Source organism: Ylistrum balloti, unplaced genomic scaffold (genome assembly GCF_031769215.1).
Source record: "Ylistrum balloti isolate Yb309-2 unplaced genomic scaffold, AGI_CSIRO_Ybal_v1 Utg369856, whole genome shotgun sequence".
NCBI classification, from domain to species: domain Eukaryota; kingdom Metazoa; phylum Mollusca; class Bivalvia; order Pectinida; family Pectinidae; genus Ylistrum; species Ylistrum balloti.
The window spans coordinates 1,247,427-1,265,175 of NW_026782006.1; the positions used below are offsets into that span (position 1 = coordinate 1,247,427).

The window sequence follows — 17,749 nt, forward strand, 5'->3', positions numbered from 1 at the left end:
TATCAAACTTGTTTGGCTTGGGTGCCTTCACAGATTGTCTATACACAGATATAGGGCCTGACATTACATACAGTTTACTAATCAATCTCTCCATCAGTGTCTACTGTTAAATATTAAAGAAGGCCCTTGACTGCCGACCAAATTCTAATAGTTCCATATCATTTCTTCTTCTAAGTTACACAAAGCCATTCACATCATAAACAAGCATGACAGGCGTTCTAACCCTATGACCTATCGATCCCAGGATGCAACAGGTTTTTGTAAACTTCCACTATGACTTTGAAGTAACCACAAATGTCCAGAAGAGATTGTTGTGAATCGTAGTAAAAAGTACGGTTAATTAAATGCAATAAAATGTTATTTTTAGTTCAATCTTCAAATCATCCTGTATACGATTGTATATGATGGTTCTAGACGATCTGTATCAGGCACAAATATATGACAGGCAGGTACTCTTAAAGAACTCAGTACCGTCTTGTACTGGTGTCCTGGTAGCTTCAGGGGTTTATTATGTTGACATATACCAGACCGGTAAAAAGCAGCACACTGATCTCAAAGGAAAAAAGGTGAGGCTTATAATGTGGAAAATACAGTATGCTAAAAAGTCGTGATCCACCGAAGCCTCTTTCTCCTATCAATCCCATTTAGAATCAAGAGAGCTTCATGTTCCTGGAGAAATTAATAATCTCAAAATCCAAAAGTGAAAAATGTGATGTGCCACAACATCTGTACATGTATTTACATGTGCCACATCATCTGTACATGTATTAACATGTGCCACAACATCTGTACAGGTATTTACATGTGCCACAACATCTGTACAGGTATTTACATGTGCCACAACATCTGTACAGGTATTTACATGTGCCACAACATCTGTACAGGTATTAACATGTGCCACAACATCTGTACAGGTATTTACATGTGCCACAACATCTGTACAGGTATTTACATGTGCCACAACATCTGTACATGTATTTACATGTGCCACATCATCTGTACATGTATTTACATGTGCCACAACATCTGTACAGGTATTTACATGTGCCACAACATCTGTACAGGTATTTACATGTGCCACATCATCTGTACATGTATTTACATGTGCCACATCATCTGTACATGTATTTACATGTGCCACATCATCTGTACAGGTATTTACATGTGCCACATCATCTGTACATGTATTTACATGTGCCACATCATCTCTTTAGGTACCAACTAAGAAATAAAGAGCAATCACAACAAGCTCGGGATATGTGATTCTTCTTATTTATTTGTCGACCAGTTTCATCCGAACTTTGGGCTTCTTCAGGTCAGCTATTTATAGACCTGCGAGTATTCCATTAGGTCACGAATTCTTTTAAAGGTCATGAAAGTTTACATAATTTCTGATGTGATCTATGTAGATTGGAATAGATTGATAAGCACATGGAAGGATTTCAAAGCTTCACATTGGACCACGTTTCTACATTACCTTGTTAACATTCGGAGTCTCTGAAATGTTTTGCACCTGAGATATGGACAGACTTAATTCCAGCTTCGTGTTCTTTCTAATCTTAAATTTCTTTGACGATTAAAAGACAGCCAACTTGCACCAGATACCAGAATTATAGCACTGGTCCAGGATATCTTGTTTTATTGATGTTGAGAATATTAATGGAACATGTAACACTAGTTATATGATGTAAATGATAAATCTGTAGTAGAAGCCATGTACTTTGTATGGAACTTTGTTAATCTGTATATTTGTCACTATAATGTGGGGATGGTATAATGTGGGGATATGGGCAGGTTCCCACACAAACATTATTGTACTCAAAGGATAATTGATACTTGGAATAGTCTCCCTCAATGGGTAATTTCATCACTTAATGTTCATGATTTTGAAAAACACCTAGACGATTTCTGGAAAGATCTTGAACTGAAGTACGATCATACAGCGTCTTATATCTAGTCTAATATTATGTTTATATTAATAATACATTGTATTGATGTGAATACAGAGGCAGAAATGCCTGCATTCACTATTATCCTATTAAATCCTATTGAAAAAAACTCTAATGTGGGGATGGCATATGGGAGGTTCCCACACTATAATGTGGAGGTAGGATGTTACAGGGTCAGTCACTATAATGTGGAGGTAGGATGTTACAGGGTCAGTCACTATAATGTGGAGGTAGGATGTTACAGGGCCAGTCACTATCATGTGGAGGTAGGATGTGGGGATGTTCAGTCACTATCATGTGAGGGTGGGATGTGGGGATGTTCAGTCACTATCATGTGAGGGTGAGATATGGGGAGGTTCAGTCACTATCATGTGGAGGTGGGATGTGGGGAGGTTCAGTCACTATCATGTGAGGGTGGGATATGGGGAGGTTCAGTCACTATCATGTGGAGGTGGGATGTGGGGAGGTTAAGTCACTATCATGTGAGGGTGAGATATGGGGATGTTCAGTCACTATCACGTGGAGGTGGGATGTGGGGAGGTTCAGTCACTATCATGTGAGGGTGGGATGTGGGGATGTTCAGTCACTATCATGTGAGGGTGAGATATGGGGAGGTTCAGTCACTATAATGTGGATGTGGGATGTGGGGAGGTTCAGTCACTATAATGTGAGCCTAGGATGTGGGGAGGTTCAGTCACTATAATGTGGAGGTGGGATGTGGGGAGGTTCAGTCACTATAATGTGAACCTAGGATGTGGGGAGGGTCAGTCACTATCATGTGGAGTTGGGATGTGGGGAGAGTCAGTCACTATCATGTGAGGGTGGGATGTGGGGAGGGTCAGTCACTATCATGTGGGGTTGGGATGTGGGGAGAGTCAGTCACTATCATGTGAGGGTGGGATGTGGGGAAGTTCAGTCACTATAATGTGATGGTGGGATGTGGGGAGAGTCAGTCACTATCATGTGGGGTTTGAGATGTTGGGAGGGTCAGTCAATATCATATGAGGGTGGGATGTCGGGAGGATCTGTCACTCTAATGTGGGGTTGGGATGTGGGGAGGGTCTGTCACTATAATGTGAGGGTGGGATGTGGGGAGAGTCAGTCACTATCATGTGAGGGTGGGATGTGGGGAGAGTCAGTCAATCCTTTATATACTACTATGCTACCTTACTCCCATAAAAACACAACCACCATGTGCATGTGAGCCGAGCGTATGATAGAGCCGGCATTTAATGTCATATTCTCTTTTTTTTTATATATATATATATATACATTCCCTTACTCACTCACTAGCCTCTCGCTACCCTAATTCTACCATTGTATAACAAGCCTTAGGAGAACCAAGCGAGCCACCCAACCTCAAAACCGTTATACGGGATGAGAGGAGGTGCACCAGCCCAAACTGCTTCAGGCTCCCGAAATAATGCTGGGATTTCAGTTGTTCATTCATTTTAAGCACCTGCATTTTAATGGTCTACAATGGTATTTCTACCGGTCGTTAGATACTTTCACACTTTATATTTCTTCAATACCTTTACTGAAAAGCGAAAATATGTAAATTATATATTCTATACTATATATAAGTGCATTGTATACGTTTTCACCCGAACCCTGAAACTTTAGCAGTCAACGCTTTGGAAGTCCGCGGCTAGAATGAATACCCGATATACCCCTCACCTGCGCGTCGGTACCCTAGTACTCCACGTGGCAGGCCAATCAGTCTCCTGATTGGTCAGATACTATACACTGCCTTGCACGCCTTGCGTACATATGTACGTGACCGAAACTATAGGATAGCAAATTTCCGCTATTCTCCGAAACGGGGAAATTTTTGAAATCCTTTATATACTACTATGCTACCTTACTCCCATAAAAACACAACCACCATATGCATGTGAGCCGAGCGGACGATAGATTATAAAAGAACAGGATGCGACAAACCGATTTACCTTAAAGCTAATGTAACCTGCCTAAAACGTCGATAAATCAATTACCTGACCCTATAAGCCTAAGCGCTTTGTAACCTGCAACCTATGCGACAAAGAATCTGAAATGTACCCGTCCTTGGAAATGTCACCTCTCCAACGACCATGGCGTTTCCAACACCTCTCATTCACGTCATTATTGGCAGCCTCTGTAGCCCCACCAGCTCTGAGTGAATGCAAACCCAAATTCTGGTTAACTGCAACTTCTCCCAGCCTCCTCACTATGCATTCTCGAGCTCGAGTATAACTCAATGCCTTGTTCTTATGGATAAGTTTGCAGCTGGCTCTACCACGCACCAGAGGCCTGAACAAAAAATAATCTGGATCTGTGCTTCCTAGTAAAGACATATACTTCTGCATGATTCTATAAGGACAAGCTACTGTCTCGCCTCTTGCTATCACTAACTCATCACCTAACCTATATTGATCCGTTTTGCTTTTCCTAATAATAAGCTTAAGATAGGTATCTTGAAATGAAATGTCTCTCACCCTCAGCGCCCTCAACTCATCATACCTCAAAATTCCCGCGAATGCGAGCACAGTCATTACTAAATCTCTAATGACAAGCAGATCTGTTTCGTCTTTATACTTTTCACAAAGCTCTATAATGTCACTGGTTGAAACACAGTTCTTCTTAACCCGAGGTGGCCGATCCTGTCTCTTGGAAGATTCCATCAAACTTTTCACAAAACAGTTTACCGTAGGATCCGACATCCCGCTTATCCCATGTGCCCATTTTATAGACTACAGAGCCGTGGTCAAAATGCAATGTGAACATCCTGTGCCTAGCATATGTGTTAAATACAACGCCACATGGATGGGTTGCCCCGGAAGCGCGCAACCCCCTTCCCGCGTAATGAATTGGCTCCATCTCCGAAAACCACCATAATACTTGGACACAGTATTGTCAGCTTTAGAGCTCAGCACGTATCCAGCCATCTTTGAAGAAAGAAGTTCTAAATGTTGAGATGGCAACCCTACCTCCCGCATCGCCTGGTCTATCCGTGCCTGTAGTCCTAGCCCTGAAGCATGAAAACATCTAGATGAGCACCTGCTAGCTAATTGAACGTTATATGCAGTGCAAACATTACGGGCGCCTTACTTCCGGTAAACACTCCATTATTATCCTTCCCCTGGATCACACTTCCCGGGGGTAACTGCTTATAATCTTTGACGAAACAGGCAAATCGACCCTCACCAGGGGCGATAACTGGCCAGAACGACGCTGACGTCCAGTATGGGACCACCAGAACTGCTTGAGCTTGCTCGTCTAGTAATTTGTTAACTACTTTGGGTATCAACCGCGGGGGTAGTACTAACCAATTATTTTGACCTGCCCAAACTTGCAACAAACCATCAACACCCGCCGTACCGGGACACCACCAACGCGAATTAAACAAATCGCATTTTGTATTATGTGTCGAAGCAAACCTATCCACCGTAAATGGACCCCATGCATCGTCCAAGCCTAGAAACACGTCCCTGTGTATTCCCCAGTCATCACTGTCCCCAGACTTGCTATACAGATCTGCCAACTTGTTCTCCGCCCTAGGTATCCAGGAAGTGACAATCTCACTTCCCGCATTGTTGCAAATATCACGAATTTGCCTTGCCTTCCCCTGTAGTTCTTTTTTCCTACTGCCATTGTGTATTATACTAGCTACATTCTGGCTGTCAGTCAACCACAACACCTTACGCCCTACCAGGCGTGGCCCTACCAGGCCATCCATGTAATAATGTCTCAACATGCGAACTACCGCCTCGAGCTCGCGCCATGTAGAGCTCTCCGTCATCTCAGCCTCCGACCACGTACCTATGACCTCACTGTCGTTTACCTGTAGCACATATCCACCGTACACTGTGCCTGATGCATCACTGTAAATTGATACGTCATGGGTATTGTCTCTGATATGGAATGGCCTCCCGTTTAGCACTCTAACATTTCCTGCCCAGAACCTTAGCTCGTCTAGTGCTTCCTTGTTAATAAATATAAAAGAATCCCATCCTGCCCGTGTCAGTATGCATGCATACATATACCTGGTCATGAGACCCACAACGGTCCCAAAGGCGACGCCCATAGAAATTACCTGACCTACTACCCCTGCTAGGACTCGAGCTGGTACACCTAATCTCCCAACCGACACAGAATCTAAAACTGCCTTCACCGACGTCTCAAACCTTACTAACCTTTTTTCTGTAATATACACCATACCCTCTGTCATATTCCATCGCAACCCTAGCCATGTAACCTCCTGGGTTGGTTCCCATTCACACTTGTTCTCCGCTATCAAAAACCCGAACCTGCCTAAATCTTTATGTACCTGCCTACTAAGATCTACTGCAGGTGTCTTATTCCTGTGACCCCCAATTCCGTCATCGAGATATATGATGACCCTGTGACCTCCAGCTCGCCAGTACTTCAAGAGCTCCCTAGTAACTTTCGGAAATATGTACCCGGCCGTGGACAGTCCAAACGGTAATACCTTGAAAACGAAATACCTCAATTTTCCATCAAAATTCCATGCAAAACCAAGGTAGGTTTGGTGATCTGGATAAATTTCTATGTGGTGATATGCAGATTTTAAATCGAGTGTGAATAGGAAATCTCCCTTACCGAACATGTCCAACGCAACCGAAGAATCCTCGTATCGGAATGCAAATTTATATAAAAAAGGGTTTATATGCCTACAATCTAGCACCAAACGTAACTTCTCTTTATTTCCCGCTACTGTCAGTGGATTTATAACCGCCGGTTTTACAAACACCTCCCGAATACAACCCTTCGAAAGCAGACTGCCTATTTCCTCCCTCACAAAACCACTGTTCTCTATTGATGACCTATTGTTTCTCAAAAAAACGTCCCTAGGCAAACAATGAAACGGTAATTTATATCCCGACCTTATTATATCTAATACGACCGGACATGCACCAATGCTTTCCCATTCATCGATTACACCTCTCAACATTCCTAATGGTGACCTAACCTGTGAACTCTGAACCCCTACTGAACTTAAATTGCTCTTGTCGGTACGACTACTCTGTAACAGTAATTGACATGCATGTTCAACATCGTAATCAATTTCATCATCGTAAGCTATGTTTCTACTTATCTTATTTTCCTGCACTTGTGACGCCTGCATCTTGAAACATTCCGCCCTCCAGTGTCCGGGTTTCCCGCAGCTGAAACACAGTCCGGGTCTCTGGTTAGGAGGGGGCGTGGCTTTCGACACTAGGACATCCCGTTGCTCCAACACGTGCTGCCGTGGGGCTCCATAAGGGTAAACACGTCTGCCTCTGAATAACCTCTGGGTCCTGGCCTTACGTTGAGCTCTGTTTTCTGCCCGAATGATGCGCTTTTCGTCCTCCGAATCGGAAGCTAGGGTGTTAGTCTCGTATTCCTCGACAACCCGCCAACCTGTTTCTGATGAATCGGCCAACTTAATAAGTTTTTGCCTGTGAACAAACAGCTCCATACCTTCTACAATTTTTTCCGAAGCTCTCTGTGTGTATGTATTTGAGGCAGGATTTTCTTGCAGAGCGGACTGGCCTTCCTTAAGCTTCACCACCACCTTGGAATTAATCCTATACTGTTCCTCGTTCCCCTTACGCTTGAATTTATGAGTGTCCAAGGTCATTTCAGCTATTTTTGATAACTGAGTTTCCGAAAAATCCCTCTGACTTTCCTGGAGCTCTTGTCGTGGGCAATTGAAACTGTGACAGCATATCGCTTTGCTGCAAAATATTTGGTCCTTGTTGAGTCGGCTCCATAACTACAGCAGTCAACGCTTTGGAAGTCCGCGGCTAGAATGAATACCCAATATACCCCTCACGTGCACGTCGGTACCCTAGTACTCCACGTGGCACGCCAATCAGTCTCCCGGTTGGTCAGATACACTGCCTTGCACGCCTTGCGTACATATGTACGTGACCGAAACTATAGGATAGCAAATTTCCGCTATTCTCCGAAACGCGGAAATTTTTTAATTATAATGTAGGATTGGGATATGGGGAGAGTCAGTCACTTTAATGTGGGGTTGGGATGTGGGGAGGGTCTGTCACTATAATGTGAGGGTGGGATGTTGGGAGGGTCTGTCACTATAATGTGAGGGTGGGATGTTGGGAGGGTATGTCACTTTAATGTGAGGGTGGGATGTTGGGAGGGTCAGTCACTATCATGTGGGGTTTGGATGTGGGGAGAGTCAGTCACTATCATATGAGGGTGGGATGTGGGGAGAATCAGTCATTATAATGTAGGATTGGGATATGGGGAGAGTCAGTCACTTTAATGTGGGGTTGGGATGTTGGGATGGTCTGTCACTACAATTTTTTCGATGGGATGTGAGGAGGATTAGTCACTTTAATTAGAGGATAGGATGTGGAAAGGGTCAGCCACTGTAATGTGGGGATGGGATGTGGGGGTGGGATGTGGGAGTGGGATGTGGGGACGGTCAGTCACTATCATGTGGAAGTCGGATGTGGGGACGGTCAGTCACTATCATGTGGAAGTCGGATGTGGGGAGGGGTCACTCTCCAATACGGAGTGTGGGGACGGTCAGTCACTATCATGTGGAAGTCGGATGTGGGGACGGTCAGTCACTCTCCAATACGGAGGTGGGATGTGAGGAGAGATAGTTACCATAATGTGGAGGTGGGATGTGAGGAGAGATAGTTACCATAATGTGGAGGTGGGATGTGAGGAGAGATAGTTACCATAATGTGGAGGTGGGATGTGAGGAGAGATAGTTACCATAATGTGGAGGTGGGATGTGAGGAGAGATAGTTACCATAATGTGGATGTGAGCAGTCAGTCACCATAATGTAAGGATGGGTTGTGAGAAAGGTCAGTCACTATAATGTGGGAATTGAATGTGGGGCGATTCAGTCACAATGATATTGGGAACTGGATGCCAGGATGTCAGTCACTATAATGTTGGGGTTGTATGTGGAGAGATTCAGTCACAATGATATTGGGAACTGGATGCCAGGAGGGTCAGTCACTATAATGTGGGAATTGAATGTGGGGCGATTCAGTCACAATGATATTGGGAACTGGATGCCAGGAGGGTCAGTCACTATAATGTGGGAATTGAATGTGGGGCGATTCAGTCACAATGATATTGGGAACTGGATGCCAGGAGGGTCAGTCACTATAATGTTGGGGTTGTATGTGGGGCGATTCAGTCACAATGATATTGGGAACTGGATGCCAGGAGGGTCAGTCACTATAATGTGGGAATTGAATGTGGGGCGATTCAGTCACAATGATATTGGGAACTGGATGCCAGGATGTCAGTCACTATAATGTTGGGGTTGTATGTGGGGCGATTCAGTCACAATGATATTGGGAACTGGATGCCAGGAGGGTCAGTCACTATAATGTGGGAATTGAATGTGGGGCGATTCAGTCACAATGATATTGGGAACTGGATGCCAGGAGGGTCAGTCACTATAATGTTGGGGTTGTATGTGGGGCGATTCAGTCACAATGATATTGGGAACTGGATGCCAGGAGGGTCAGTCACTATAATGTGGGAATTGAATGTGGGGCGATTCAGTCACAATGATATTGGGAACTGGATGCCAGGAGGGTCAGTCACTATAATGTTGGGGTTGTATGTGGGGCGATTCAGTCACAATGATATTGGGAACTGGATGCCAGGATGTCAGTCACTATAATGTTGGGGTTGTATGTGGGGCGATTCAGTCACAATGATATTGGGAACTGGATGCCAGGAGGGTCAGTCACTATAATGTTGGGGTTGTATGTGGGGCGATTCAGTCACAATGATATTGGGAACTGGATGCCAGGAGGGTCAGTCACTATAATGTGGGAATTGAATGTGGGGCGATTCAGTCACAATGATATTGGGAACTGGATGCCAGGAGGGTCAGTCACTATAATGTTGGGGTTGTATGTGGGGCGATTCAGTCACAATGATATTGGGAACTGGATGCCAGGAGGGTCAGTCACTATAATGTGGGAATTGAATGTGGGGCGATTCAGTCACAATGATATTGGGAACTGGATGCCAGGAGGGTCAGTCACTATAATGTTGGGGTTGTATGTGGGGCGATTCAGTCACAATGATATTGGGAACTGGATGCCAGGAGGGTCAGTCACTATAATGTGGGAATTGAATGTGGGGCGATTCAGTCACAATGATATTGGGAACTGGATGCCAGGAGGGTCAGTCACTATAATGTTGGGGTTGTATGTGGGGCGATTCAGTCACAATGATATTGGGAACTGGATGCCAGGAGGGTCAGTCACTATAATGTGGGAATTGAATGTGGGGCGATTCAGTCACAATGATATTGGGAACTGGATGCCAGGAGGGTCAGTCACTATAATGTGGGAATTGAATGTGGGGCGATTCAGTCACAATGATATTGGGAACTGGATGCCAGGAGGGTCAGTCACTATAATGTTGGGGTTGTATGTGGGGCGATTCAGTCACAATGATATTGGGAACTGGATGCCAGGAGGGTCAGTCACTATAATGTTGGGGTTGTATGTGGGAAGTGGTCATTCACCATAATGTGAGGGTGCAGCAAGTGTAAGTGAATGATAGCAGAAAAAATAGAATGTCATCTCTGAGGTGTTAGGGAGTCAATTCTGCATTAATTTTTGAACTGATTCGCATTCAAGATGGCCGACAGGTGGCCATCTTGGATTTTGGAAGTAAAAGTTTGTTACTGCTATTTCTGGAAAAGTACTGGATAGATCTTTCTCAAATTCCATATGTAGGTTCCCTTTGGTCCTTAGTTGTGCATTGTACCTTTTTTGGACTGATTCGAATTCAAGATGGCCGACAGGTGGCCATCTTGGATTTTGGAAGTAAAAGTTTGTTACCGCTATTTCTGAGAAAGTACTCAATGGATCTTCCTCAAATTTCATATGCAGTTTCCCCTTGGTCCCTAGTTGTGCATTGTACCTTTTTTGGACTGATTCGTATTCAAGATGGCCGACAGGTGGCCATCTTGGATTTTGGAAGTAAAAGTTTGTTACTGCTATTTCTTGGAAAGTACTGGATGGATCTTTCTCAAATCCATATGCAGTTTCCCCTTGGTCCCTAGTTGTGCATTGTACCTTTTTTGGACTGATTCGAATTCAAGATGGCCGACAGGCAGCCATCTTGGATTTTGGAAGTAAAAGTTTGTTACTGCTATTTCTTGGAAAGTACTGGATGGATCTTTCTCAAATTTCATATGCAGTTTCCCCTTAGTCCCTAGTTGTGCATTGTACCTTTTTTGGACTGATTCGAATTCAAGATGGCTGACAGGTGGCCATCTTGGATTTTGAATGTAAAAGTTTGTTACTGCTATTTCTTGGAAAGTACTGGATGGATCTTTCTCAAATTTCATATGCAGGTTCCCTTTGGTTCCAAGTTGTGCATTATACCTTTTTGGACTGATCCGAAATCAAGATGGCTGACAGGCAGCCATCTTGGATTTTGAGAGTAAGATCTAGTTACTGCTATATCTGAGGAAGTCCAGGATGGATCCTTCTGATATTTCATAGATATTGGTTTCCCTTGGTCCCTAGTTGTGCATTGTACCTTTTTTGGACTGATTTGAAATCAAGGTGGCCCACAGGCAGCCATCTTGGATGTCGACAGTAATACAGCACAAGCATATTGTCCATTATCCACCTGTAACTGACTGCTATCTAATAATACTTTGGGATCTTTTTCAAATGATATTTGCTAATAGGTGCTTAATAAAAAATATCTTGTGCCATCATTGAGTACATTCAATGAAGACCAGTTCATGAACATTTACAACACCTGTAACAAACAAAAAAAAATCTTCAAGGACTGAAAACAGATCCTCAAATGGTGGGCGCCAAGATCCCTCTGGGATCTCTTGTTGACTATAAGATGATTGGCTGATTGGATGTCTGTTTTATTGACTATAAGATGATTGGCTGATTGGATGTCTGTTTTATTGACTATAAGATGATTGGCTGATTGGGTGTCTGTTTTATTTACTATAAGATGATTGGCTGATTGGGTGTCTGTTTTATTGACTATAAGATGATTGGCTGATTGGGTGTCTGTTTTATTTACTATAACATGATTGGCTGATTTGGTGTCTGTTTTATTGACTATAAGATGATTGGCTGATTGGGTGTCTGTTTTATTGACTATAAAATGATTGGCTGATTGGGTGTCTGTTTTATTGACTATAAGATGATTGGCTGATTGGGTGTCTGTTTTATTGACTATAAGATGATTGGCTGATTGGATGTCTGTTTTATTGACTATAAGATGATTGGCTGATTGGGTGTCTGTTTTATTGACTATAAGATGATTGGCTGATTTGGTGTCTGTTTTATTGACTATAAGATGATTGGCTGATTGGATGTCTGTTTTATTGACTATAAGATGATTGGCTGATTGGGTGTCTGTTTTATTGACTATAAGATGATTGGCTGATTGGATGTCTGTTTTATTTACTATAAGATGATTGGCTGATTGGATGTCTGTTTTATTGACTATAAGATGATTGGCTGATTGGGTGTCTGTTTTATTGACTATAAGATGATTGGCTGATTTGGTGTCTGTTTTATTTACTATAAGATGATTGGCTGATTGGGTGTCTGTTTTATTTACTATAAGATGATTGGCTGATTTGGTGTCTGTTTTATTGACTATAAGATGATTGGCTGATTGGGTGTCTGTTTTATTGACTATAAGATGATTGGCTGATTGGGTGTCTGTTTTATTGACTATAAGATGATTGGCTGATTTGGTGTCTGTTTTATTGACTATAAGATGATTGGCTGATTGGGTGTCTGTTTTATTGACTATAAGATGATTGGCTGATTGGGTGTCTGTTTTATTGACTATAAGATGATTGGCTGATTGGGTGTCTGTTTTATTGACTATAAGATGATTGGCTGATTGGGTGTCTGTTTTATTGACTATAAGATGATTGGCTGATTGGGTGTCTGTTTTATTGACTATAAGATGATTGGCTGATTGGGTGTCTGTTTTATTGACTATAAGATGATTGGCTGATTGGGTGTCTGTTTTATTGACTATAAGATGATTGGCTGATTGGGTGTCTGTTTTATTGACTATAAGATGATTGGCTGATTGGGTGTCTGTTTTATTGACTATAAGATGATTGGCTGATTTGGTGTCTGTTTTATTGACTATAAGATGATTGGCTGATTGGGTGTCTGTGTTATTGACTATAAAATGATTGGCTGATTTGGTGTCTGTGTTATTGACTATAAAATGATTGGCTGATTGGATGTCTGTTTTATTGACTATAAGATGATTGGCTGATTGGGTGTCTGTTTTATTGACTATAAGATGATTGGCTGATTGGGTGTCTGTTTTATTGACTATAAGATGATTGGCTGATTTGGTGTCTGTGTTATTGACTATAAGATGATTGGCTGATTTGGTGTCTGTGTTATTGACTATAAGATGATTGGCTGATTTGGTGTCTGTTTTATTTACTATAAGATGATTGGCTGATTTGGTGTCTGTTTTATTGACTTGAAAACATTTGTCTAATTTGTTGGGTTTTTAATAGCAGTGGTAAAAGTTGACTGGAAAGGCGTACATCAATTATCCCAAACAGATTTGTTGATTAAGATTTGCTGCCTTTCAGCTGATGACAAGTTACAAGTTTTGATCAATTGAAAGCATCACTTTGAAGACACACTATCCTTTTGTTCCAATTTACCTAATTGTGCATATATCTACCTAAATGCTGGCAAGTAAATTGCAGTTATTTGTTTCGGAATGTTGCACCTTTACATGCCGTCTTCTTGTCAAGACCAAAACTTGTACAAAAGGGCTGATAGTTGTCACACAGCCTCTCTTTAAAGTCTCCCAAAGTTTACAACAGCTGGTGTATTACCTTATCGTAATGGTTTTGTTTTATAAAAGGTCAAAGTTCAAACCACTGTCTGTCCGTTACGGCATTAATATATATAACCTGATCAATATGAGTAATGAATCCTTTTGTTTGTTGTAGACATCCCACAGTGGGAGCGAGAACTACAACAGGAATTACAGGACTATGAGATGGTCAATGATGGAACAGAGCTGGACGACGGGGATATAGAGAATGAAATACTACAACAGATTGAACAGGAGAGCAAGGCTATGTGATAGTGCTGTGATAGACACGTTGTCGTGACCTCAGAAATCATTCAACATCTGTTTCAGATCCTACAGATTTTATTGAAGAAAGAAAGGGTCAATGGTTTTTGGAAAGATCAGTGAAGCTATGTTAAATCCCTCACTGTTCTGTTTTCTGTACCTGATGTTTAAGTTACATGTTATTCTGTTTAAAGATTAGATAGGCGATGTCAAGTGTGGCAGTTTACAAAGCATGATTCTTCACTATAAATAAAGTAATCAACATGTTATCACATGGCCCTTGTAATCCACATGTATGCAGTAGAGTTAATGAGATATACCTGTTTATAGTAATGGACATAAGATTTATTCTAACGTGAAGTGTGTGTACATGGAACTGGTCAGGATGAGATTTGTTTTGTTAGCAAACAGTTGTGGTATAAAAACTTGTTTTGAAACAGATTTTGATCAATGTTTGATTATCTTGGTAAAAAGTGCCTGTGAACAGTGTTATGGATGCCTACAAGTACAGCAGAAACTTTATTTTTCTTACTTTATTTTTTCTTATTAGAGTAGAATACTCAAAGTAAAGAAACAGATACAGCTTGAAAAGGAAGATTGTAGGGGTTATTTAGGCAAGACCTGCAATTTATTATAGACCTTTTTGATGCAGGAATATGATTTCATGACAAATGTCATACAGACCAATTTTTTTCTTCACCAAACATATCATATTTCCTTTTCAGCAATCAGAGAAAATCTACAGTTCTTATATTGCCATAACAGAGGGAAAACACACTTTGTTTACTAAAGCAAAGATTCAACAGAATAGGTTTTTTTATCAAGTTTTTAATTATTTTCTGGTAGAGGGTATAATGACTGGTCAATACTGAAATACATTTTCCATGACTGTGATAATTTTGTTTCTGTTTCCTTCCAGTAAATTTTTTTTTTTTGAGCAAGGTTTTTGACGAGATTAATCTGATAGTCATTATCACTAGAATGTTTGGTTAACACTTTGTTTTGAGGAGTTTGTTTTTCTTCCCTATTGACTGAATATATATCAAGGAATAAAGGTCAAGGTAAAATGCTTCGAGTATAAACCATTTTATACAGATTAGATGTTGTTTTCCTTTATTGAAATTAATATCTAGGTCAGTATTGGCATGTCTTAGTAAACAGGTGTTGAGGAGGATATCACTGCCAGACATTGTGATTCAGGAACTCAAGGAAATTTTTATGTTAACATGAAAGATAATAAAGCTAAAATGATAAAAAGATCTGTAGTGTTTATCCTGCCCCGGAAGCCAGCACCATCTCCTTGATATAGGGATGGGCTTATTACAGGACTATTATGTGGACATACTACAGAACAGATTTTGACTGATTTAGTCTCCTCAGTTATCAAAATTAATTTTTACTTGCTTTCCCATCAATACAAAATATATAAAAATAGATAAACCCTTATTCTTATACCTCAAATCGGTTTCTGTCCTAAACCATCCTCCCATGGTTTAGAGTTGTAGTGGAGGGCTGACACTGTAGGGTGACACCTTATGTCAGCACAACTTATATTTAGGAAAATTGTTTGTTGTAGAGATTTTGTTGTATTTCTAAGGTCACGACCTAATTGTATATATAATTTGCATATATTATACTGATATGATGTGAATATTTAATGACGTGTAGATTTATTTATGTCCGGGAACAACTAATTCTTCTCACTATACTGTAACAATGTACAGCTATAATCATTAGCTTTCTGGTCCCCTGGGCTTGTGACGGAGCTATCCTTGAAACATTGTACAAGATTTCTATAAGTCCCTATTAAAACATGGTTTATTTAATTTGGTTTAATTACTATCATTATGAGTTGTTTCCCCTTTTTGTAGCTACTTGATTTGCTGGTGAAATATCATAAAGGAATCAGACAAAATTGATTTATTAGTTATTTTTTTATAATTTTTTGATAACACATGTTATCTTGTATTTAGTTATTGATTAAAACTGATCGCTTTTATTCATTAAATATTAGATGAGTGCATTTATCTTAGATAGAAGAGAAATGGAGATTTTGGGGTTTCATTCAGGTTTTCCATCAATATATGGTTGTGGTTTAAGACAGGTACAGCCCATTTTTGGCGTACTATGTAAATACTCGGGGTCTACCAGGTAGGGAACACTTACCTCATGTTGGAATCAGGTTCTTGTTGCAGTTCAACAGGGATATTAGAATATTTTCATGTCAAATCTTGTAAACATTGGAACTTAATTAATCTGAACACATTAAAAAAATGATATACACTAATGCATTCAGAATTATTTGAACACTGGATATTTTTTTAATTTTATTGGAAAGATGAGGTCTGTAAATTAATAGATTCATCCGGTTCTACTGTCTGTTCGCATTTTCTTTTCTTTTAGAGATTCTGTTATACATTGCTTCAGTTTTTATCTCTTGCGTTGATAATGACTCTGATAAACTGTCTAATGTGGCTGGAATCATTTAATTGTATGAAAATATGGAAATGCAGCTAATTTGAACAGTGCAGTGTGTTATGAGTGGGAAAACTGTTCATTATCTGAAAGGTGATGTAATGAAAAAAACATTTTACAAATTTTTTTATTGTACAGACAGCTGCCACACAGTACTGACAGTCAATAGTCACACACACTCACAGACAGCTGCCACACAGTACTGACAGTCAATAGTCACACACACTCACAGACAGCTGCCACACAGTACTGACAGTCAATAGTCACACACACTCACAGTCAACTGTCACGCACACTCACAGTCAACTGCCACACACACTCACAGTCAATAGTGACACACACAGACAGCTGCCACACAGTACTGACAGTCAATAGTCACACACACTCACAGACAGCTGCCACACAGTACTGACAGTCAATAGTCACACACACTCACAGTCAACTGTCACACACACTCACAGTCAATTGTCACGTACACTCAGTCAACTGTCACGCACACTCACAGTCAACAGTCGCGCACACTCACAGTCAATAGTCACACACACTCACAGTCAATAGTCACGCACACTCACAGTCAACTGTCAATTGTCACGTACACTCAGTCAACTGTCACGCACACTCACAGTCAACTGTCACACACACTCACAGTCAACAGTGACACACACACTCACAGTCAACAGTCAAGCACACACATTCACAGTCAACTGTCACACACACTCACAGTCAACTGTCACGCACACTCAGTCAACTGTCACGCACACTCACAGTCAACAGTCATGCACACTCACAGTCAACTGTCACGCACACTCACAGTCAACTGTCATGCACACTCACAGTCAACAGTCACGCACACTCACAGTCAACAGTCACGCACACTCACTGTCAACTGTCACGCACACTCACAGTCAACTGTCATGCACACTCACAGTCAACAGTCACGCACACTCACAGTCAACTGTCACACAATATTCACAGTCAACTGTCACGCACACTCACAGTCAACAGTCACGCACACTCACAGTCAACAGTCAAGCGATATTCACAGTCAACTGTCACGCACACTCAGTCAACTGTCACGCACACTCACTGTCAACTGTCACGCACACTCACAGTCAACAGTCATGCACACTCACAGTCAACTGTCACGCACACTCACAGTCAACTGTCACGCACACTCACAGTCAACAGTCATGCACACTCACAGTCAACTGTCACA

The 17,749-nt window shown here is 41.4% G+C and overlaps 1 protein-coding gene across 1 annotated transcript in view; it reads left to right on the forward strand.

The window, feature by feature from the left end:
* Positions 1-17,112, forward strand: part of LOC132545741 (synapse-associated protein 1-like) — a 92,688-nt gene extending 75,576 nt beyond the window's left edge. The window contains exon 8 of the mRNA XM_060209431.1: positions 13,931-17,112. Within this exon, the coding sequence (XP_060065414.1) occupies positions 13,931-14,067 (137 nt within the window). The 3' untranslated portion in view covers positions 14,068-17,112. The remainder of the gene's footprint in view (positions 1-13,930) is intronic.
* The last annotated feature ends 637 nt before the right edge of the window (positions 17,113-17,749 follow it).